At 34.2% G+C, this 26,204-nt stretch overlaps 1 protein-coding gene and 1 pseudogene across 2 annotated transcripts in view; one reads left to right on the top strand and one right to left on the bottom strand.

Moving 5' to 3' along the window:
• The first annotated feature begins 655 nt into the window (after positions 1–655).
• LOC128997102 (NADH-ubiquinone oxidoreductase chain 5-like) lies at positions 656–10,928 on the top strand (annotated as a pseudogene).
• A 4,731-nt stretch (positions 10,929–15,659) lies between these two features.
• The window catches only part of LOC128983095 (protein FAM50 homolog), a 90,907-nt gene continuing 80,362 nt past the window's right edge, over positions 15,660–26,204 (bottom strand). For both annotated transcript variants that reach the window (XM_054402255.1, XM_054402254.1), the window contains exons 6-7: positions 16,525–16,679; positions 15,660–15,900 (exon numbers count right to left, since the gene is read on the bottom strand). In XM_054402255.1, coding sequence (XP_054258230.1) covers positions 15,667–15,900; positions 16,525–16,679 — 389 coding nt within the window. In that variant the 3' untranslated portion in view covers positions 15,660–15,666. The remainder of the gene's footprint in view (positions 15,901–16,524; positions 16,680–26,204) is intronic.

The raw sequence follows: 26,204 nt of genomic DNA, 5'->3' as shown, positions 1-26,204 counted from the left end.
TAACCATTTTATAAGTTCTATCTTGAAAAATGCCCAAGATATAAAATAATTTTTAAATGTCACAAACAGACCGACCAATAAAAATTTAGGCATTTTAGACCCATGCATACTTATATGGAATGTTATGTTTGTCTTAGCCCCAGAAACAAGTCCACAAAATATGTCCAGACAATTTGGAAACACCCTGTATATTTATATACACTATTCTATTTGATAAACTATTGTGTATGCTAGTATTATTTGGTTTTTAATATATATTGTATCAGCAAAAAAGTTCGATTTGTATGTAAAATTAAGTCCTACTTTTCAGTAAAAAGTCCTACTTTTTGCTGAAAAAGTCCTACTTTTCCTACTTTTTTGAGGTCAAAAACCACTTGGGGGCCTGCAATTTCATTTTAACCACATTTTTTAAGACTTAAGAGTAGGAAGGGTGTGCGAAGCCGTGAGAATTTTTTATTGGATTCAAAGAACATATTCAAATCGAAGCAACACTCATACTACTTGTCAATAGAGTAGTAACAAAGATCAAATTTTTGTGTTCTGCAAATTTAATTTTTTTTTATGTGGTATTTGAAATGTATGTAGGCTACCTAACCTATACCCTACATATGACATATTCATATATGACCTTTAGGTGAAAATTATTTTTTCACTCATGTTAGAAGAACCTGTATTGCTGGACGTCGGTCAATATTGTGTAGAGCTCAACTTCCACAGCCACTTCAGTGTCCCACCAAAAAAGTAAGAATAGTTTCTCGCGCATATGCCAGAGCAGATCATGTGAGTCAAGCGATGGAGTCAGGGTCTGTGTGCTGGAACGAAACACTCAACATGGCTGGCTAGACGCATGGGACATGAGGTATGGTGCTGTAATCATAAGTTAGTACTCTAAATTTGTCGGCTCAATAATTTATAATGTCCATTTTAACTTAAGTGTCAGCATCTACATATCAATACAGTATTATCTTTTAATGCTTCACGTTGTGTCCGGCAGTGGCAGCTGGTGACCGTTTAGTTGGGAGGTTGAAAGGCCTTGTAGAAGGGAAAAAGCCGATGTAAAGGGGGTTGTAGGGATGACTTTTAGGAGGGTTAAAGCATAGATAAAACATACTCCCTTAGTAGATTTCCCATCCTTATGGAACAGCTGAAGCCAATTTTATTGTTAGTTCTGTACGGTTTTCTGTAGAGGTCGTGTTTTGTTTACAATTTGTTTCCCGTTAATACAGTCATTTAAAACCTCGTTTAACCAAATAATACGATCTAATCATAAACAATAAATTGTCCCCTAGTTATTTGACCAAACAGTAAAGCACAAATCAAGAAATTAACCTTAAAATAATAGAAACAAAATTTCGTCGGCACTAGCGCCCAGCGTGGCGTACATGAACTAGACATGAAAAACGAGCTTCAAAATTTACAATGGGATGAGAAGTCTACTTGTGTTGGTTAGTCTATGGTTAAAGATAACTTTTCTTACTCTTCATAGCAGTTCATTGATGCCAACCCAACCCAAAAATAGATATTAATTTTTGTTATTAAAAAATGTTCATTAATCATTTATGAAACACAAAAAATACTAAAAATTTTGTTGTGAATTTTGTTTTGAAACAGGTTTGCTGCGGTGGGGTATTTATGTCTTGTATGGTTTTATACTTGTGGCATATGGATGAGTTAGAACTTACTGCCTGATTTTTATAAATTAGTATGCAGTCATAGATGTATTGTCCATAAAACTGTGGGAATTTTAAGATTTACAAAGTGTTCCTCTTTGGCTGATAGAATAATACTGTACAAGAAGCAAACTGTTGAAAAGTCTACTTTAATAATTGTGTGCAAGTAGGTGTTTGCATGGGAAATACAACTTTTTTTTACCTAGCGGCACAGGTATAAATTATTTGACCTTCCGGCACTGTTGACTTCCACAGGGTGTCCACAGAAATATTGTAATTAATTTCCCTGACTTTCCATGACCATTAACCATTGATTTCCATGACTCACGAGCTTAACTAAAAAATTATAATATACCGTACACACACGAATAATACTGCGTAGTCAAGTTATTACACAGAAAATATTGAAATATGTATTATAGTCCAGGCAAATTAGATCAAATATAGGGTGTGCTCCCCAAAAAATCGTCTTAAGCTGGAAAGTGTTTTAATACCTTTTGGGGGTCCCAAATAAGACTACTGTGAGTTTGCGACGGATTCTGACATCTGCTTAAGTTTTGGGAGTCGAAAAACTATGAAAATTTTGCACTTTTTTCAGTTTTTCGCTTATAACTCCTAAATAACGAATCCTAAGGAAAATGTTGTTCAAATGTGTCTTTTAGTGCATTAAATTCCGCGTTGATTGTTGTTAAATATGTCAAAATCGGCCGAGCCGTTTAGTCACTGTAGCTTTTCAAAGTTGGGATATTTTCATCAACATGGCCAAAAGGTTGATTATTTGACCAGTTTTCGGCTTAAAACTCCTAAACGACGCATGCTATACAAAAATGCACCTGTAGTTAGTTTGGAAAACACAAAATTCTGCGTATAATGTTTTTTTTATTAATCAATAATGGCAATTGATTGTTACCTACTTTGTATGGACGCCATTTCATTGAAAAAAAGTGTTAAAGTTGGGAAATTTTAATAAAATTGGTAACAACATAGATCCTGTCCTTAAATGGATTATGAATTATTAGATAGTGGTTTATTCCATGATGGTCATCTAGAGGTTTATCTAATAAGGTGTGATGAGAGTAAGACCCCCTATGTAATTTTAAGTCTAATATTGTTGTCTGAGGTTCCGAAAATTCTAGGATTCATCCCAACCACCCATCATTATATACGATCTATCCCTGTATTCATTTTTCAGTTTTTGGCTTACATCTTCTAACGCATGCTATAGAAAAAATGTTCCTGTAGTTAGTTTGAAGAGCATAAACGTCTGCGTAGAATGTTTTCCAATTCATTAAGATCGGCTTTACCATTTAACCGCTATTGATTGTTAACACTAGGTCAGATGCTTGTCAAGTTTAAAATCTTACCATTGAAATCTGGCAAACAACCAGCCTAATTACAAAAAACATAGGGGATATCGCAGTGAATCTATCCACTAGTGTGACGTCATGGATCGTGCAGCATGGCCTATATGAACAAGTAAGTGCTCATGAGAGCAACATCTTACTGTGGAGAGCTTTTTCCGAGATAGGGGAATCGATGATGTGGATCTAGCCCGATGGTTCGCTGGCAGGCCCAACACAGTGAATGCTACCCATCAAGTTAAGGTATATTGTGGGATCACCTCTTCAACATATTATTAGCAAGTTGACAATATAAACTCCACGGATACGGTGGGATCAAAAAGAAATTCATCAAATGGTTCCAGTGTCACGACCCATTTACTGAAAATAGTTCGCTCATGTCAATCAGCTCAGCAGTTATCCCATATGATAGCATCAACGCGAGATATGTATAAAGCATAATGGAAAGGCACAGCTTGCAATAAAATCGTAAATAGGCAAGCCTATAATGACCATAAACTGTGCAGAATAAAAGGAAGTGGTGACATTAATCGTGAGCTGTGATGGCATCAGCAAAGGTTAAAGAAGAATTTGCCCCCTCAGTCAACACGTGATATTCCTCATTTATCCAAGCCTCAATTAATTTGAATCATACTTTGGATTAAAAATTGGTCCGTACCCACTAGCGCAGTTTGATGAAGAAAGCGTGATGTAGAAGAGTCGAAAATCTAACTATTCATGTAGCCTAAAACTACTCATGCTGTTTACTCCAATCAATGTGGATCTCACTGTGTTCTGACGGGTTACAACGCTTGGCGAAGTTGCAGAAGCAGGTTGGCCCTATACATAGTAGGGAGCAGAAAATATCCAAATCAAGTGAGGGTTGGTCTCTTCTAGAGGACACTTTCAACTAATTTTGACTTTGATTCTAACAAAAGGGGCTGCTCATCCACCAATCCTTTAGAGCTCATTTAAAATTGTACTTAATTCAGAGAGATAGGTATGGAAAATTAACGTCAATGGGTTAACTCCCATCACTACGGCTAATCCACTGGTTCGACAAGAACTTCTCAACTCCGTCTACCTATCTCGACCATCGTGTACATGTTAAAAAGGTTTACATTTTCTCGCTCCATAGGAAATGCAGGGATATAATGCACTACTGTCTGAAAGACTTGCAAGGGGCACGATTATCTCAATTCGATATCTGACAAAAAAGATGGTACCGAATGTCACCATTTGTGGCAAGACCAATAAGAGCAAAGAATGAATCCTTATTTTTAAGATTCCAATGATGAGAAGTAGAAAAGTTATATGGTAAAATCTACGAAAAATCTCAATCTTTTTTTTAATAGGCTAAATACATAGTAAAACTATGTACATCCGTCCCATTATCATTTTTCATTTATTAAGCTAAAAAATAGCATTTTTGCTATATTTAATAAAATCTTTCTCGTTGTAATATCTTATTATATATTAGAATCGCTTAAAATCATTCGGGAGTGTCCAGAGATGGGATCGTATAAATGGGAGCTTAGGACGAATCGTAGAATTTTTGTAACCCCCTCAACAATATTAGATTTAAAATTGCATAGGGGTCTTGCTACCCTTCCCTTCACACATTCTTGGATAAACCTCTGGATGATAACCATGAAATAAACCACTATCTAGTCATTCATAATCATAATTCTACGCCGAATTTTGTGTTTTCCAAACTAACTACTGGCGCATTTTTGTATAGCATGTGTCGTTTAGGAGTTGTAAGTCGAAAACTGGTCAAATAATCAACCTTTTGGCCATGTTGATGAAAATATCCCAACTTTGAAAAGCTACAGCGGCTAAACGGCTCAGCTGATTTTGTGACGTATTTAACATCAATCGACGAGGAATTTAATGCACTAAAAGACACCTTTGTACAACATTTTCCTTAGGATTCGTTATTTAGGAGTTATAAGCGAAAAACTGAAAAAAGTGCAAAATTTTCATAGTTTTTCAACTCCCAAAACTTAAGCAGACGTCAGAATCCGTCGCAAACTCACAGGAGTCTTATTTGGGACCCCCAAAAGGTATTAAAACACTTTCCAGCTTTAGACGATTTTTTGGGGAGCATATGTCTAATTTGCCTGGGCTATTAACAGATAACAATGGAGTACAATGTACAACAATGAACTAACACAAACTCAAAACCCATAAACTAAGACAACTATATAAATTGAAATTGTCGTACATTTGTGAAAAATTCCGAAAAATGCTACAATAGTCGGGGTTACGGCCGACTAGAGCATTGAAAGGTCCCCTGAAATCCGTCCATCATTGGGGATTTCCATGACTTTTTTCTTATTTCCATGACTTTCAATGACCAAATTTTTTTTCCATGACTATCCCTGACTTTCCAGAATGTGGACACCCTGTTCCAGCAACATTCCCTTGAGTGTTACCATACTCTATTCACATTGAATAAATTGTAAGCTACATAAGTTGTATTTTCCTTTGGATTGTAATAATGTAGGATTCTTAGGATTATAATGAATGCTTACCATTGTAATCAAACTTATAATTTCAAATAATTCAATAATAAACAAAACCCATATTAAAAAAAATACAAACAAATTTACACAAGTTTGTGCAAGAAGGTGCTTGTGTGAGAAAAACATGAAAACGTTACCTTTGACTAATAATACAACTATTGTTATTGACACAACTATTTATATTGATGTTTAGTAGCTTATTCTTCTGTAGCTCATATAGGCATAGTATTGTGTGGTTTAATAACAATAAATACATGAGGAATTTTAGGTTCTTATTTTTTAATAATTGCCCATGGGTTTTGTTCGTCAGGTTTATTTTATATTTGTAATTTGTTTTACATTCGTACTATAAGTCGTAGATTTTTTATTAATAAAGGTTTAATTAATTTTATACCTACTTGTTGTATATTCTTTTTTATATTATGTGCTTTTAATATAAGTTGTCCCCCAAGATTGAATTTTGTTAGTGAACTAATAATTTTACCTAGACTAATAAATTTTTGATCTTGTTCTATATATTTTTTTATTGGTATTTCTTTTTTCCCGCTTGTTTTAGATATTATTTATATAGCTTTAGTCAGCACGGCTTATATCATTATTTATATACTTTTTCTATAATTAATTTATTGGAATTTTTGTGTTTATTTATACATTTATTTCCATTATTTTTGACCCCTGTTTTTATTAGTACTTTAATATAAATTAATATCACTTAAGTAGTTTATACCAAAATACAGATTTGTGGATTCTGAGATAATTTTTATTATTAAGTTTTGTGATTAAATTTATATTTTATTTGGTCTATTTTTTTGTTTATATTTTCAGTTTTATTTTTTTTTGTTAGGGTTATTATTATTATTAAATGAATATAGTTTATTATTTGAGTGAGTATTATTTCATTTTAATTCTGTTAGTTTTGTTTATATTATTTATTTAGACCAAGTTTGAGCATTTTTTTTATCTGATGTAATATTAATTTCTTCAATAGTTATTTTATATAGAAATTTTTATATAGGTGATTATAATTATGGGTCAGTTCGATTTTTATTGTTAGTATTAACTTTTGTGTTTAGAATATTTCTTATAATTATTAGACCTAATCTTATTAGTATTCTATTAGGTTGAGATGGGTTAGGGTTAATTTCTTATTGTTTGGTAATCTATATATATAATTCCGTAAGTCAAATTTTTGTAAAGAAATTGTGAGTGACTGGATGGCCGTAGAAGGATGGGAGGGGTCTTATTTTAAAGGTCTTGACGTGAGTTTTGAGGGAAAACTATTCATTTTTCTTATTTTTTTACCATAAATTCGCAACAGAATAAAACTTTTCCCATTAAAACAACATGGGGTTTAATTTGTTTACATCTTTTGAAATTAAAACAGCTGTGCCACAGATTTGAAAACAGTGATCAATACACACATTTGGTTTACTTTTAGCCAGTCAACTATGAAATGTATACTATAATAAAACTGAAATATTGAAGATTGGTCGGAAAAACGTCTGCATTCTTTGTTTATATTTAAATCATATTCTCAAGTTTCATTTTTTCATGCTTTTACGTTATTGTCGTGTTAAAGGAATAAACGACATAGAATAAATATTCTGTATAAATAATCAAAGAGTCGAAATTAAATCTAACTTCTGTTTTGTTTTTATTTTTAAATCATATGTTCAAGTATATTTTAAATGATGTTGTTTTCTTTATATTTCTACACATTTTAAGGTTAAGGTTGTGTAAATATATACACCTAAAATAACCTATAAATGTTATTGGTTCTAAAATGGTGTATTTGCATTCCTTCGTAAGTAAATTTTTTTAGTGCAGTGAATATACAACGTAGAGTAATCATATTCGATCATACTTTTATAAGATCACCAGGGATTCAACATGTTTTGGTATGTAGGCTGCTATATATATAGTCTTTTCATTATAAGTACTGTAATTAATATGAACGCCAGAGGAATACCACAAAGGCGGGGAACTGTTCATAGGAATGACAGTGCCCGTAGGAGAGCAAGAGTAGATAATGACGAACTTAATCAAGATATGTTACAACCCCTTTTTAGGAGACCCATGGTAGACGAGAGAAATGTAAAGATCCATGATGCAGGATTATTGGACCAAGAGTACATTCAATGTAGTGCTCTTCATTTTAGAGAACAACTAACGAATAATCATTTTATGACATGTTGCCATAACGGACTTATTAACCTTCCTCAGTCAAAAACTAATGTAGAACTTAAAAGTTTGTTTGAAGAGAGCCCTCAACTGTATAAATTCATTCGACAATGCAACAGTGCGATGGCTTTTGCTTATTTTTCAGCCAGTAAGAAAGATATTCCAGGAAAAGGACCATACTGTTTCAAAATTCAAGGACAAATTTATCGTTCAATCTCAGATTTGCTGCCTGAACATGATGAAGACCCCGTGTATGGCCAATTGTACATTATTGACACATCAACAGCAACAGAAATTCGTCAAAGGCGTCGAGAAAATAGTGACTTAAAACCTGAAATATTGTCAAAACTACCTGAAATTCTATTAGAAAATCCATTTGCACAAATTTACAAAAGAGCTTCGGAAGAAATGGTTGTACAAGGTGACAGTGAATTAGAACTGAGGTTTGTAGACAGGATAAATATGGATCGTCGTAGGTATAATAAGCCTACTGCAGATGAAATTGCAGGCGTCTTCAATTCATCTGAAGGCGAACCTCCAATGAATTTTTAAAATTCCAAACAGGGAAGCTTTTATTTATCCTCATTAACCACAAGACCAAAGCTACCTTAGTAAACCAGTATTTATTCACAAACAATGATATGTTTGCTGCCTTTTCATGTTAAACCACTGGAGTGATTCAAATTATTTATTGAAAATGACATCAACAAAAGAAAACAAAGAAGAACAACAAACTGGTTTTTACACAAAAGATATGGTGTAGGGATGCCTATTCTGACACATAGATAATGTTATTCTGAGTTTGTTTAAATACCGGAATTGCAAAAAGTTGTTTTACATTTGAGCTTTTTAGGGACTTATGTCCCTACAAGCCACTAGTTTATTATAATTCTTTAAAGAGCTATCTAGCTGGGATAATTACTTGTCTTATTAATCGTCTGGGTGATATTGGTTTGTTAATTTCAATTAGTTGAATGTTCAGTTATGGTAGATGAAGATTTATCTATACTATTATAAAGAAGAGGTGGTGTCTGTGTGTGTGTGTGTGTGTGTGTTTGTATGAGGTAATCTCAAAAACTACTGAACCGACTGGGCTCAAATTGCACACAAATGAAGCTACAGCTCCAAGGATACATATAGAACTATTCCCGCTTCGATATTGTCCTAGGGCTCTGCCCCGTGGGCTTTCAAAAATTTGAGGTGAGAGATTTTAAAGTAAATATTGATTGATGGTATCCATGGTAACAAAGAACAAACCTACAAAGTTTAAAAATGTAAACAAGCAGAACTAACTGTCAAATGAATGTTGATTTCATATTTCCACACAGCTGGTTCAAACATATTAAATACTGCACGAATATTAGAACAGAGAGGGTAAGGATTATAAATTTAAAATAATGATGTCACTAGCCCGAATGTAAACATTATTTGACATTACTTAAATGGAGCTGTCAAACCATATGTTAATATAATTTGAATTTCATTAGTATATGAATCTTTCAGTTACTTCATTTGTTTATGTTTATGATCTATTATACTGAGTCTGTTCTAATATTTGTGAAATGCTGTAATAATATTTTAGAGGGAATAATTCGTTGTAAAAAAATTGTTCATGGATATAGGAAATAATTAAGATTCTATAATCATTGCCCTATCAATCTAGGCTCTTATTCTGAGTTTTATGAGGTTTGTTGTGATAGTTTTTCGTTTACAGTGCAAACCATGAAATACATTCTTTTATTATACCTTAAAATCTATCTTTGGTTTTGTATGGTAGGTAGCATAAATAAGTAATCACAGTAAGATTTAACAAAAACGTACTATTATCAAGTTAAGTAGTACAGTTAAATTTTGTTTCTAAATTTGGCATTTGGAAAACCATTTGGCATGTTTCTAAGAACCAACATTGTCTCTTTTGCATACTGACCCCGATGCAAGGCCCGGGTATAGCTGCTAGCAAATAGAATAGTAGCGCTGATTTGCAGTAGCTGTTCAAATGGCGCTACTAATTGCACCAACGATAACATTAGGTTTAACGAGTACCTAGGTTTTTGCTGCCTACAGGGAGGGCAACGAAGTGTGATTTTAAGGAACATATCATTAGCTTACTATGAAATAAATACATTTGCCAAGTTTGATAAAAATTGATCCATAAACAAGCAATATTACAACAGTTTACTTATCCTACTAATATTATAAGTAAGAAAGTTTGGATGTATGGATGGATGGATGGATGGATGTTTGTGACAAGTAAACGCGAAAAATACTAACGCTAATTTTAACCAACTAGCAACAAAAAGTTGTGGTACACAATGAGAACTTAACTTTTTTCATGGTTTAGGTGCAGTGGTAGAAAATTAGGGCTATGGTAGATACTGTAGGACACTATAGGATACCGTATAAATTAAAAGACAAAATTTTCTTAAACCGTGTCCTCTCCCATAACTACAATAAGCATTTATACTTATATGCCAACCCCGTACGAAGGACGGGTACTCTGCTAGTATTCTATATTAATGTGATTGATTCTTATTTATATTATTTAATTATTTTGTCATCTTTTACTAAAAGAGCCCAAATTCCGTTTTCTAGTTGATTACCAGCTGCTATAGCTGCTCCTACACCAGTCTCATCCTTAGTTCATTCGTCTACTTTAGTGACTGCTGGTGTATATTTAATAATTCGTTTTTTTAGTAAATATTTGGTTAATAATATTTATATTATTTTTATTAGTTTGTTGACTATAATTATATCTTTTGTTTGTGCCAGTTATGAATTTGATTTTAAAAAAATTATTGCACTATCTACTTTAAGACAATTAGGTTTGATGATAGTTACTTTATTTATAGGTTTATTTGAATTATCTTTTTTTCATTTATTAACTCATGCTATATTTAAATCTTTATTGTTTTTGTGTTCAGGCATTATTATTCATTTGATCTAGGTAATTGTCAAGATATTCGTTTTATAGGTAGAATTTGTTTTTGTATACCTATTACATGCAGATGTTTCAATTTAGCTAATATAGCGTTATGTGGGTTCCCATTTTTATCAGGGTTTTATTCAAAGGACTTAATTGTGGAAAATTTATCTTTTAATGGCTTAAATATTATTGTATGAATTTTATTTTACTTAAGTTTGGGTTTAACAGTATTTTATAGACTTCGTTTATTTTACTATACGATTATCACTAAATTTAATTATTTGAGTTTTTTGGATATTAGAGAAAATATTAATATAATGAAATATAGAGTTATATTTCTGTGTTTATTTTCTATTATGTTTGGTTGTGGGTATATATGAATTCTTAATTTAGATTTAAGTTTTTTATTACTTCCATTTTACTTAAAAGTGTTAACTTTAGTTATAGTGTTTATGGGCTTATATTTAGGGTTTGAGTTAACTACTGCTAAGTTTTTATATAAATTACCTATAATGTTTTATTTTATAAATGGTTCTATATGATTTATATATAGTTATTCTCATATACTCTATATTTCTAATTATTATCTTAGAAGGGGTATAATATTAAATTTATATTGAGTTACAAACAATTTCCTCACTGAATATTCAAATACGCCATCATATTGACACGCTTGTCTTTGCCTCTTAACGTTGTGTCGGTATTTTCATAACAAAAACCAACCACCCCAGGTTGGTCATCTTCATTTGGGACGATATCAAGATCCCCATGCTCAAAGTCATCCTTTAGACGCTTGGCAATGTTGTGTAGCACAGTGCAACTGACTACCACTTGTGGAATGTTGTTTAATGCAACTTTAACACAGTTTCCCAGGATTGGGAATCTCCTCTTCAACTGGCCAAAACACCTTTCTATTACAACCCTTTCTCTAGCATGGATTAGATCATAGATTAAACATACTCCCCTAGTAGATAGTGAACGGCGCTAGAGGTCTCGCCGTTCACACACACACAAACATTCTTACCGCGTTATAGATTTCACACACACGCCCCGCGCGCCAGCACAAATCTTGGCTCACCCAGCACACACATGACACTCACACCCAGCTTGACTCCAGACAGCGTGATTTGTACGTGGAGAGCCTCGCGTATGTATTTCAGTATTTGTTGTTTTATTGCGATTGTTCTAGTTTAGTTAATGTGATGTTGATGATTACAGTAATGGGTTTTTTAAAATTTGAATAGCCATCTATTGTATTTGTTACTTGCGAGTATTTTTAACCGACTTCCCCACTACCACCAAAAGAATGAGGTTCTCAATTCGTTTGTGCCAATGTATTTTTTTATATAGATGTTCACCAATTTCTCTGGTATTTATATACCGATCAGCGTGGTTCCACCCCCAAAATAACCAGGAGAGTTTCCCTTTGGTACCATAACATTATGTTTAAGTGTAAATATTTGTTTCAAATGAAAAATGCTGAAAACCTCTAATATAAAATATTATTTTGTTTATATTTGTACAGAGAAAGCAATAAATAATAATAATATTCCTACAACTGTTAGTTGAAACCATGAAGCTACAAGACAGCTATGATCTTCATGAAAAAGTTGCTCAATATTGATTATTAAACTATTTCTTGCCATGGAGCCTAAATAACTGTCTTTGCATTTACTAGGCGTTTTGTTTTAGTTACTATGAGAAAGGTATTTTAACTTTTGACCAGCATTTTGTATAGTTCCGTTTTTGAGTATTGAAATTGAAATTGTATTATATAGGCTACACTATCAACACCATAAAATAAACATCTTAAAAATAAAATTATAGTGTATCATTGGTAACATTATTACAATCGAACAATACACTTATTTCCTATTGATTTTTAAGACATACAACTTTTAGGCTACGTCGGTTTACAAAAAACATTTTTAGATGCAAAAGGTTTCATTTCTGGCAATTCCAATTCATCACCTGTTTTACCAAAACAGAAGAGGTTATAAAATATTAATTTTTATAACCATCAATTATGTAACCTGAACAGGTGACTCAAGCAGTTTTAAAATAATAATTGTTCCGTAACGTTTTTGATCGGTCCAAACAATTTTGCTTTTAAAAACTCTAAGTAATAAATATGTAACAAATTACAAGTCACTAATATCATGAAATAACCCGGGATCTTGGGTTATCATCTTCTATTAACTCCATGAATGTTTTTTTCCCACGGTTGTAGTTTTATTTTCCTGTTTCCCATCACTTTTACTTCAGTCTTCTTCTTGACGGTAAACTTCACATTGCTTAATGCTTTTATTAGTTGGCCTATAGTAACTTGTTTCCCCAATGCACCACAGTAGTCAGAACGCAAGGTTTCCCAAGTTTCTTTCTTAGCATTCATCACAGAAGGGGTTTTTGATTTGCTAAGTAAGACTGTGTGATCCAAATCTTCTAGCGTGTGGTTGAACAGAGTGAGAGAGGAATATGCCGCCGATGTGGAGTAGACTGAAAGGTAGTGGAGGGGATAACGTTTTGTGACAGGAGCGTTAAAACCTAGCATTTACTTGGTCAGAGCATGTACTACCCCGCGAGTAGGTGCTTGAGTTTTTCCGGATTCGACTAGACTTGCCCTAGTATTTTCTACAAATCTTTATTCACACTGATTTGACCGAATACTTACTAAACCTAGCATATGCTAGTTAGAAAATGCTAATTTTTATTCACACCACTTTATGTATATTTTTGTATAAGAACAATCCTGGTGCTGTTTATTAATGTTGCAATTCATCCTATAATTTAACCAACAAAATTTGTGCGGGTTCTTCATAGGGAGTTTACTCTCAATCTACTAAAAATGTTACATATTGGGAAACTACCTATGAGACACCTTAATATGTTACTGTTCTGTTCCAGGGCCAACACACAATTTATCAACATTAAAGTACATAGTGTAATCTTACTAATATTATAAGGCCCGATTTCACCAAATTCTCGCTAACGATGGTTTAGTTAAACTTCGGTTAAAACTAACCGATGATTTAAACCTCAGTTAAGGAAATCTGGTTTCACCAATGAAAACGCGTCAAAACTAACGCTGGTTTTATAAACGAGAGTTTAGAGAAAAATCCAGGTGGCAGTGGCAGTGAACTGTCATAATACCGGGCTGTTACGGGAGCAAGTAAATATAACCTAGAAAATAAATCAGTGTTTATGAGGTAGTGAAAACAAAACTGGAGACAGCAAGCTTACAGGAATACAATAGATTCTGAGCAAAATAACAACAGAAAGCAAGAATAAATACCAAAACAATTAACATAAGTAATTAAAGGCAAATCAATGTTGATCAAACATTTTCGAGGAACAAATTGGTTGAGTTTTGCGGTCGAGTCAAGACTCACCAATCCAACTTTTTACAGGGATGTTCAATATTCTGTTTGTTCGCTAACCAGTTTGGTACATTTGAAGTAGTGAAAAAAACTGGAGTCAAAAGAATTACAAGAACGAGACACAATGTAGATAACGCAAAAATAATTATTTCTATAAAATATACTAGCAGAATAATGACAATTTAGGTTTAGATTTTGGTTTACTTACGTCTGACCGAACGCAAAACAATTGTTTGAATGTTGGGTTAGGGTTATTTAAAGCCGGGAGAAGGAAAAGGGAACCTATTTTTTCAAACAATGAAATAATAAATTTGATAATGTTGGCAGAAGAGCCGGGACACTCTTTTTAGCCGGGATAAAAGAGTACGGCTCTTGATCGCCAATCAGTTCAATGCGGTCGCTGATCACAGATATACGCCTTAACTAAAAGCCTTGTGGGAAACCTAAAGCAATGCACTATGTGGGATAGCCTAAACACAAACCACTACAGTGGGGTTGTATACATTTCCTAAAGAAAAAGGCTAAACGTTTTGATAGTTCATATCTAATAATAAAATCAATTTCATCTTTGTTATTAAAATCATTAACCCTTTCTCTTATCCACCTAGTTAGGCGAACAACATAGGCTACTCTTCATTGCCATCACATCACTTACTTTCAAAAGCTAATTCGTACCGTATTCTCTTCTACCATTTCGCCTTTCCATATAAACTTTTAACTTAAAACCAGTTGATATTTACTTAACGAAAGATTAAAGAAGTTAACCGGTCAAAATTGGGCAGTTAATTATCTAACGACGGTTTAGTCTAAACTAGCGCTAACGGCGAGTGGTGAAATCCGATTTCGTCAGTTAAGAGCTAACTGCAGTTAGAGCAAGGCTTAACGGCGGTTTAAAAGTTTGGTGAAATCGGGCCTAAATCTGAAAGTTTGTGAGTTTGTTTGTGTGTGTGTTTGTGTGTGTGTTGCTCAATCACGCATAAACTACTGGACGCATTGGGCTGAAATTTGGCATGATGATAGCTCACATTCCTGATTAACATTAAGGCATATTTTTATCTCAAAAATTCTTTTGGGCTCCGCCCCAGTGGCTCTGTAGTTCCCCATGTTAACCTTATGAGTATTCGTATTTAAAGGAATTAAAGAATTTAGTCAGCTGTTTCAACTTTACAAGTTGGTTCTATAATATGCAATAGCATTAAAAAGTTATAAGGTTTCCCAACAGGGTGTAGCACTATTATTATTTTGTGTTTTCATATATGACAACAGCTAATTTGAATGAAATAGCAACAAAAAGCTGTGATACAAAATTAGAACTGTCAAAGTAGGATTGTTTACAGTTAGGTTTGAGTTTTTAAATTAATGAATAATTTGTGATATTGTGAGAATATTTGATAATTTATTTTTTTCATTGTTTAGACTGTTTGTTATTTATTTCATAGTGGTAGAACATTATGGCAATAGTAGATGTGTTATACTATATCATTCCGTAAATTTATGAACCAAATTTTATCAAACTATGTCCTCCCCCCATTGAAAACGCAAAGCTTGAGTATAACTGCAATAAGCATTTTATATGCCAACCCCGTACAAAGGACGGGTGCTCTGCTAGTGATATATAAAAATGAAACACACAAACAAGCTTGAGTATTAATGATTTATTTTTTTAGAGCCCTTATCTTTGACAGTGTATTTATCGTAAGTTTTGGTAGGATCATAAGGTTCCCAGCGGCTAGCAGGGAAGATATGTTTGTTTCGTTCGTACCAGCTTCGCAACAACACCTTGCCAGCATGTGATTCCTCTTTCTCCACACTTGCGTCACTTACCATCCTGACGTCGTCATGAACGTCAAACGTAAACAATGGTCCGCTCTTCCCTCTTGCCTGCACATCATGAGTTACATGTTTAAAATGGCTGGAACATACTAGAGTTGTAAATACATTATAATATATTGATGATCTCATTATTTAACAGTTAAATCTTGGCCTCTTGCCTCTGATAGGCTGTAGGGCATTGGCCGTTTTAGTGTTCTTGAGTGAGAGCTGTTGTAGTGGATGTATTGGAGATGGTTAGTAAGTTTTATGTGGATTCCGTTTTAAGTGTGCAGACTTTAAGTTTTATGTAAACATCTAAGAAGTTGAGAGAGTGCAGTTGAATGCAAGAGAATTTACACTGTCCAAATGGGTGAAAAATTTGTCTTGGTTTATCTGGCCAAAGGTTTAAAGAAGACAATATCATCTATGTAACGGAACCGATACAAGGGTTTCTACAGGTACCTTGTCAAGGAATTGTTCCTCTGACCAGCCCATGTTTATCGGTGATATTGGCATAGGGGGGGGGGGGGGGCATTCTTGTACACACTGCGATCCCTTTTATCTGGAGGTAATTGTTAGCCATACAACAATAACTAAACTAGAAGTGGTTGTTGTACCCACTTTAGTCAATAATCAAATCAAACAATCGTATTAATAATAACTAAAGAGAGTTTCAACAGAGAAGGAACATACCTTAGTGACAATAAAGTCATAGAAAGTGTAGTGGTGAGGGAGGATAAGATCTTCCTTGACGTACATCAGCTGATCAGCAGTCACAGTCTTGAGTTCACTGAACTCCTTACGAAGTAGTTCTAGACAGCGCTGCAAGAACTGGTAAACTGAGTTGCCTGTAACACAAGGGCAGTAAGGGAAAGTCCTGGTATTCAAGGAAACTACTCGCTGTATATTTTAATGACAAAGTCTACTCGCTACATAATATGAACAATAGTTATAGTTATACTATAGTTACTTATGGTTTAACTAGTGTGTGAAGTGGCACCTTGCTGCACATGAGAGAAATGTTTACGCAAGAGCCGCTGGCGAGTTTGGAAAGTTTCTCAAGTACAGCAAAGGCACTTTGCACTTGCATTATATATTACATTTTAGATTTTTCCTACAGTTACTATGAATCATATAAATAATTAGACTATACAAACATACAACATGTTTTATTAAAATTCATTGTGTAGCCCCTGAACTGTTGATTAGACTAAAATTTAAGGTACATACCTTCACGTCCACAGTTCATAGATGTATGGTTAAACCCACTACATGTTTCGCCTATACATAGGCATTGTCAAGTGGTCCTTCAAGAACGTTTTGTCCATTGTAGACTCGTCAAAAAAACATTTAAATAAATACACAAAACACGATACATTGTACGAAACATTTAACACTTAGTAGGCCTACTAAGTGTTAAATGTTTTGTGTATTTATTTATATGTTTTTTGACGAGTCTACAATGGACGAAACGTTCTTGAAGGACCACTTGACAATGCCTATGTATAGGCGAAACATGTAGTGGGTTTAACCATACATCTATGAACTGTGGACGTGAAGGTGTGTACCTTAAATTTTAGTAACATGTTTTAGGTTAGGTTAAATCCAAGCGTTGAACGAAAGGGGAAACGCTGCACCAGCTAACCGTAGTCGTAGTATCTTTAAGTGTTGCCAACTTATTTTCAACTTATTTCGTATTACTTGCCTAATAAAAAAAAGCACACTGTTTTGTGTTCTTCGGTTGAAATACTGGAGTGTGGAAAAAAAAGAGTGCAGCAAAAGTAAGTAAATGCAGCAATTAACTACTTTGCGTGCTATAATCAGTGCAAGGAAGCCCACTTTGTCAGGCAACTGAAGGAAAAATGTATTTAACTGTTAAACTTGTATTATATTTATGTACAGGTGTAAGAAAGGGCAGTAACCAAACAACACAAAACAGTGTGCTTTTATTAGGCACATAATGCGTGTACGCTTGAAAATAATAATAATAGTAATAATAAATCTTTACAGGGTGTCCACATTCTGGAAAGTCAGGGATAGTCATAGAAAGTCACGAAAAAAGATTCTGGTCATTAACAGTCATGGAAGTAGGCAAAAGGTCATGAAAGTCATGGAAATCCCCAATGATGGATGGATTTGAGGGTACTTTTCAATGCTCTAGTTAGCTGTAAAAAGCAGACTATTGTAGTATTTTTCACGATTTTTCACAAATCTACGACAATTCAATTTATTACAGTTGTATTAGTTGAGTTTTGAAAATTGAAAGTGGAGCGAGAACTTGGCCAGTTGTGGGGACAATGGAGGCTTGGTTTTCTTTTTTCCTAACTTATTTTGAATGCCATATTTTATCAAAATGTATTACTCCATTGTTATCTGTTAACACGATCACAGCTGTAAACCTTTACAATGGCGCTCCTAAACTGCGGCAAGGCCCGGGCGGAGCCTCAGCACGCTAACTGAATCAGCGATCGCTATTGGCATTGAAATATCTCAGTAAGACGAATCACAAAAGAGCAGTGGTGATTGTTCTGCGTTACCCCGAAAGTGGACGTAGTTCACTAAAACACCCAAAGGTAGCAGCACTGCCTGGATAAATAACTAGAGTCTTTGTAATATGGCTCGAATAGAGAAAATCTCTGAAAACGGGACAAAAGCATTGCCAGACGGGATTTTACGGAAATGTTTAGTACCAAACTACACCAAAGTAAAGCTCGCATTCTACGCTACAGGCTGGCAACAATTACAACGTTCCCTGGCAATGGCTGAGCTCACATTGAAGCAAAGTTGTTGGAATTGGTGAAGGACGTGATTTCCCGCCCCTCACGAGTGGCGCCGGTACAGTGGGGCGTGAATTCCCGCCCCTCCCACTGAACGTGTTAATACATATTTCAGTGTATTCTGTGAAATAACTTATTCGAGGGTATATTAAAATTTTCGAGTAAAGTTCGTGAGTCATGGAAATCAATGGTAAATGGTCATGGATAGTCATGGAAAGTCAAGGAAATAAATGAGAACTTTTCTGTGGACACCCTGCTTTATTTCTCCACAAGGACAATAAATTACAACTCTCTAAGAAACTAATTCTTTATAAACTTACAATGTACATCAATACTTATTGTTAATTAACGAAAACCAGTTTGCTTTAACTTGCAAAGAAATATACAATACAATATTCTTTATTGTTAATTTGTCAAGAATTACAATAGTGTCAATACAATAGTGAATTGTACATGTTAATTTTCATAAAATTCCTTTATTGAGTAGAAGGGTCTTGCAATTAGCCACTTCTTCAGCTCCTGGTGTAGCTTGTTGCCAGTCAGGTCTCTCAGGTAGTCAGGTAGATGGTTCCTCAGCTTGCAGCCGGTGTAGGAAGGTTTTTTCTCCCAAAGAGTTGTTCGGTGAACTGGTAGTGCAAATTTGGAGCCATGACGGGTGTTGTAGTGGTGCAGGTCTTGGTTTCTTGGGGGGTTTATTTCATTCACATACTTAATGGTTTCAAGTATGTAGAGAGACACCACTGTGAGGATTCCTAGGTTTACGAATGCTAGTCTGCAAGTCTGTGGTGGTACAAGGTTGGCGAGGGCTCTTATGGCTTTCTTTTGAAGGACAAGAATTCGATTCATATTTTTTGTTGAAGTTCCTCCCCACACTGTCAAGCCATATCTAAGATGCGACTCTACCAGTGCGAAGTAAGCTGTTTTGGCCACAGAGAGTCCGCCTATGTAGTTTATCCTTCTGACGACATATATTCCAGTACTGATTTTTTTGCTTAGGTGGTTGATGTGCTCTTTCCATGTCAGTTTGTTATCAAGGATAACACCGAGAAATTTTGTGTAGTTTTCTATTGTTACATCCTCTAATTGAGGGACTATGTCTTTTTTCTTACTGAAATTCAGAGTTGTAGTTTTTGTGGGGTTTATTGCTAAGTCATTGTTCTTTGAGTAGAGGATAGCTTTATTTAAGATCGATTTTGAATTAAGGTAAAGGCTTTGGGCTGTGTTGTCCTTGATCAAAATGGTTGTGTCATCTGCATACATGATTGCAACAGCATTTTCACTCTCAATTTGTTTGGGGAAGTCATTAGTCAATAAGATGAATAGAATCGGGCCTAATACAGAGCCTTGTGGAACTCCTCTTGTCAGCTTGCTTTTTGAAGATTTGAAACTTTCTGTGACTTCATTTGATGAGTTTTTCAGTTCCACGACTTGTGAACGTTAGGTAGCTTTTTAACCATTCTATCGCAGAGTTTCTTATACCGAGTCTTTCAAGTTTCTTGCATATCAGGTCGTGGCCCAGGCAGTCAAAAGCCTTACTGTAATCAAGGAAGATGGCGGAAATGTATTGTTCGTTTTCTATCTGGTCTAGGACGTACTCAATTAGTGCTGTTATAGCTGAGGATGTAGATTTATTCTTCCGAAAGCCATGTTGGTTGTCAGTTAAGAGTTTGTTATGATTAAGATGTGCCATTAATCTAGCCAGAGCAATTTTTTCTATGATTTTAGAGAAACTGGAGATGAGAGAAATGGGCCTGTAGTTTTGAGCATTTTCAGTTGGTCCTTTTTTATGTTTGGGGTATATTTTACTGACTTTTATGGCGGATGGGAATTTGCCTTCTTTAAATGATTTATTTATAAGATAAACCAGAGGAGAGATGAGTTCTTGAGAGCAGTGCTTTATCATCTTAGAGGAAAACTCATCTATTCCACTTGATGTTTTGGCTTTTAGGGAGTTTATTATCGTTTTAACTTCTTTATAGGATGTTGAAGTTAGGGTAAGGTGTATTGGGCAGACTGGTTCCTCTCCACTCAGCACTGTTTCAGGGTCTATAACGATTGCTCTGTTTTGGTCAAGGGTATTTTCTGCTATATTTGAGAAGAATGTGTTGAAGTGTTCGGCCATTTCTTTTGTGTTGTTTGTGAGTTTGCCATTTATTTCTAATTCTGCAAGGGTTTTCTCTTCACATTTTCCTTTCCTTTCCTTGTTTATAACTTGCCATAGTGCTTTTGGTTTGTTGTCAGCTTGTTCTATGAAGCTAGCTGTTGAGGACATTTTTAGGTTTCTTAGTTTCATGTCGTATATCCTTTTTCTATTAATCATTTCTAATTTGTCTTCATTTCTGTTCGTTAACTCAAACTTTTGCAGAGCTTTCAAAAAGTTCTCTTTAAGGTATTTTGCTTCAGGATCGTAGTACTTCATATGTTTTTTGTTTTTAATAATTTTAGTTTTCTTTTATGGGCATGTATAATCCAGAGCTGTTTGAAGAATATTATGAAATTTGTTGTAGGAGGTTTCAAGATTGGGTGAAGAGTAAACATGTTCCCAATTTTGTAGATGGAGGTGGGCCTTCAGATTGTTTAGGTTTGTGTTGTTTAGGCTTCTTTTCATTACAAATCTTTGGAAAGTGTCTTCTTGGTGTGTTTTCAGCAGGCACAGCTGCGCAGTGTGGTCAGATAGACCAGTATGCACAACTTGTCCAGTAATATACGCACATGGTATGTTTGAGCATATACAGTCTATTGAAGTGGCTGTGTCATGGGTTATTCTGGTGGCCTCTAGAGGAAATCTCCAGATGTTTTGTGGTTAACTCTTCTTCCAGCATGGTGTTTTTGGAATCTTGGGTGAGCCTGTCGATATTTATGTCACCGATAAGTATTAGGTTTTTCTTGTGTACTTCTTGTAGTTCTAGCGTGTCTGATAGGAGGTCAAGGGCAATTCTTGCATTTTCGATTGGTGGTCTATAGATTCCCAGAATGTAGATATCCTTTTTCTTTGTTGTCTGCATGCGAATCATTGCTGCTTCGAAAATTAACTCCTGGCATGTGTTTGATATGTTAATAGCTGATACTGTATCAGCAAGGGATTCCTTGGAATATATTGCAACACCTCCAAGTTTATGTTCTTCTCTACTAAAGTGGGTAATTAAAGAGTAGCCGGGAATTTTTGTAGCTTCTAGCTCTGTTTTTTTCAGTCCGTGTTCAGTCAAGACTAGAATGCTTGGTTTTGTGTCATTGAGAATATGGTGTAGTCTGTTCGTCTTTGTAGCAAGTCCTCTAATATTTTGGTGCATTATTGCTACACAAGAATTATTTGGAGATTTGCAGATTTTTCTTTTGCTTTTTTCAGGCTGTTTGTTTCTAAAAAAGGGGTTATAGTATGGGGCACTGTAGGGTGATTAGATTGTTGACTTGAATTGGGTTCTTGCAGCTGCTCATGTTTCTGTTCTCCTTGAGAAGAGAGGCAGTCCATCTCGGTCATGTTTAGTCGCTTGGTGTGTGACAGAATATTCTTTTTATGTAGGTCTATATTTTTCCAAAAGAAGTCTTCAATGGTCTCTCCCGGCTTTTCTGTAATTTCACTTCATTCTGTATACACACCCAAGAGAAGACCAAAACTTCTGTGTGTGGACGGGAGTCTTAACTAATACATAACAACAACAAAATTTCTCTTAAAAGCATAACAAAATGAATTATAAATTAAATTAAACCTTTAGTCTAATAATTTTGTGGAAAAAGAAAACAAAGAAAAACAAAATTCACCAATATCTACAACGAGGCATTAAATAGGAAAACTAAGCTGTTTTTATTCTGATCGGACTCTCGGGCTCCGCCCCAGTGGCTCTGGAGTTTCCCATGTTAACCTTATGAGTACTCATATTTAAATGGAATTAATGAATCTTAACAGCTGTTTCAATTAAACAAGTTAGTTCTGTTCTATGCTGTTCAATAGCATTAAAGTTACAAGGATTACCAACAGGGTGCAGCAGTATTATTTCTTTTACATTTATGATAACAGCTAATTGGCAACCAAAAGGTGAGTGAGCGTAGCGAACGAACTTCAACCTGGAGACAAGTTAGCGTAGCGAACGAGCTAACCTGAAGGCAAGTGAGCGCAGCGAACGAGCTCCAACCTAAAAGTGAGTGAGCGTAGCGAACGAACTTCAACCAGGACGTGATTGAGCCATGCGAACGAGCTCACTTATCAAGTTAAACGGGGCAAAGCCCGCGGGTACAGCTAGTGATAAATAAAACCCTTCTTAAACAGGGTACAGTTTGGTTTGGGTAAACGTAGAATGATATCTGCAATTTGTCTGGTTGAATAATTGTGAATGTTATCAACTGTTGGTCCTGCATTACCACTTACAGAAATTTGAAAAATATGGTCAGTACTTTAAAAATCACTGTATATTTTAATGACAAAGTCTACTCGCTACATAATATGAACAATAGTTATACTAGTTATACTATAGTTACTTATGGTTCAACTAGTGTGTGAAGTGGCACCTTGCTGCACATGAGAAATGTTTACGCAAGAGCCGCAGGCGAGTTTGGAAAATATAAAAATATATAAATATTTGATGGGAAGGATATTATTACTTACAAATAAAGGTAGAGAATGAAAATAAAAAATTTGCATTACATATCAGTCTGACAAACTTCTTCTGTAAAGTTATTACGGATTTTAAATTTGATATTCTTGAGTGTGGCAGTGTCATGAAATTTTGATAATTGTTTATAGAATGATAATGGATCAAATAGATTGGTAAAATAGTTTTAAATTTTTGAATAAGTGGACTGTATTTTGTATAGGAGAATTTTGTTTTATTTACATTAAAAGAATCACTTACTGTTCTTGGTTAAATAAATCTTCTTAAATAAACAACTTATATCTTCTTGGAAGTTGAATAAAACTTAAATAATAATTTTCTTGAATTTAGTTTTTCATATTAACACTTTTTCAAACATCTTCATTCAGGTCATTCTGTCTTCTATGTTGATCTTCATCACAGTCAAATGTTTTGTTTTTAATATTTTATTGTTGTACATTTAATTTTGAGTAGTTAAACTGCTTGCATTTACAGTGTTGCCAATTTTAATAATGAAATATTCTTTTAGATTCAATGTGATATAATATAATAACATATGATAATTAGTAATATTGAAATGAATTGTAATTTAAACTAATAATAATAAATTGTAAACCTAAGCATTGGTTAATGAATTTTGATTGACTTATTTGGAATAATTTAAATATGAATTAAATAAAGAAAACTAATAAATACTTAACAGGCAGATTGCATGAAAATATAATAATAATATCTATGGTTGTTACCGTCAACGCAATCAGGGGTAATATTCCACTACGGCCGTTTCGGAGATGACTCCATCGTCAGGTGCGTAGTGGTATACTAAACTATAGTCTTGTCACATTTTACACGAACTTTCTTCATTTGCATTGCGTCAGGGGTTGAATAAATAACACGTCGGTCGTCAGTTTTCAAGCCGTGCACGCGCTCTAAATGTTTTCGTGTATTCGTGTTTTCGTGTGTCCATCCTGTACATATATGTGTGTTATTTATTCAACCCCTGACGCAATGCAAATGAAGAAAGTTTGTGTAAAATGTGACAAGACTATAGTTTAGTGTACCACTACGCACCTGACGATGGAGTCATCTCCGAAACGGCCGTAGTGGAATATTACCCCTGATTGCGTTGATGGTAAGAACCATAGATATTATTATTATTTTAAATTTGACTCATAGACACCACCATACAAAGAAATTCCATATTCAAGCTTAGAATTGATTAAAGAGTAGCAAACCTGTTTTAAGATGGGAAGAGGACAGAAAAATTTGAGGTGGAAAAAATATCTAAGTGAGTAACGTAATGAATTCTTTAAATTATGTACATGCATCTTCCATGATAGATTTTTGATGAAGCTCATCTAAAGTGCTGGCACAATATAACAATGCTGTATCATCAGCAAATGATGTTAGGCGTTCATTCAAAAGACCAATGCACAAGTCGTTGACAAAAATTAAAAATTAAATAGGACCAAGGACTGATCCTTGGGGAACACCAAAGTTAATACTTTGGATACTACTTTTGCTCTTCTTAATAATTTTAACCAGCTGCCTCCTCCCAGAATTATATGACCTAAACCATGAAAGTGGTACACCTCTTATCCTTGCTGATTCTAGTTTGTTCAAGAGCAAAACATGGTTGATAGTATCAAATGCCTTCCTAATATCTAAGAACAACCCAGTTGCTTTATTATGAGTTGTGCTATTTAAGTTTCCATAAATATTTGTCAAAAAGTTTTGAAGTTCTAACTCTGTACTAAGGCCTTCTCTAAAACCAAACTGATTTGGCAAAAAAAATCTATTGTTATCTAAAAATCCAGTGAGTCTATTTTTAACTAATTTTTCTAGTAATTTTGAAGCAGTGATATTCGACGGTAGTTCTCTTTGTTACACTTGACTTTTTTCTTAAATATGGGAACTACTGTGGCAATTTTTAAAATGTCAGGGAAACAACCACTAGCAATACTTAAATTGAACAATTCTGTTAAAACTGGAGTGATCTCGGCACATACATTCCGAATAATAGCTGCAGAAAGAAACTCATCACCTGTACTTTTGTAAGGGGAAAGAGTATCAATTAATTTTGCTCAGTGTTGGGACTAATATAAATAGAATTTAAGCTGTTCACTGACTAAAGAAATTGGGAATAGACTAACTGACACTGAGGAGAGTGATCTTGACATGAGGCAGCAACTTTTTCAGGAACTTGAATGAAATATTCATTTAAAATATTGGCTACATCTCTATCACTACTAATAAGAGAACCCTTTTTCTTAAGCAATATATCAGAATGTTTTGAACCTTGACCTTTTATAATACTGTTTATTATTCACCATTGCTTCCTACTATCCTTAAAATTGTCATGAAACAATTTACTGTGATATTTAAACTTAGCAACCTTAATCCAATCTCTTATTTTGTTCTGATAACTAACAAATTTATCTCTATTTTTTGGGGTGGATTTCTTTTGTGTAACTTGTATAATTTATCTCTAACAGTAAAAGCCTTGAGCAAACCAGCATTCATCCAAGATTTTAGAATTTTTTATTATTTTTTAAATACTTAATTTGAGAAATTGTACAGCTATCAATCAATGTTAAGCATTGTATAATCTGGACCTAAATAATATGTGATCTTTAAGTGAAGAAGAATTACCTCAATATCAATCAATTGTTCAATACCCAGGTTTGAAACACTGTCTGGATAAAAATCGGTTTCAAAATTACCTAGCTTGACATTTATATTAAAATCACCCAAGCATATAATATCATGGCATTTTATACTAAACAACAATTGAGATAGCTCCTGAATAACATCCCATGAGTTAGATGAATGCCAACAGTATAAGCTTAGAATATAAAAATTAACTCTTAATAAACTACAAGAAATTAGTACAGTATCAACCTTCAATAATACATTCACAAAAAACTGAGGAGATAGATTAATGAATATAAACGATAACAACCACTGCTACGCAAATTAGAATTACAAGAAGAATAAACATTGAAATCAT

Source organism: Macrosteles quadrilineatus, unplaced genomic scaffold (assembly GCF_028750875.1).
Source record: "Macrosteles quadrilineatus isolate MER2022 unplaced genomic scaffold, UCM_ALF_1.0 Scaffold_1__1_contigs__length_201487025, whole genome shotgun sequence".
Taxonomy (NCBI): domain Eukaryota; kingdom Metazoa; phylum Arthropoda; class Insecta; order Hemiptera; family Cicadellidae; genus Macrosteles; species Macrosteles quadrilineatus.
Note: the sequence above shows the minus strand (reverse complement) of the source record. Positions and strands in the feature narration are given on the sequence as shown.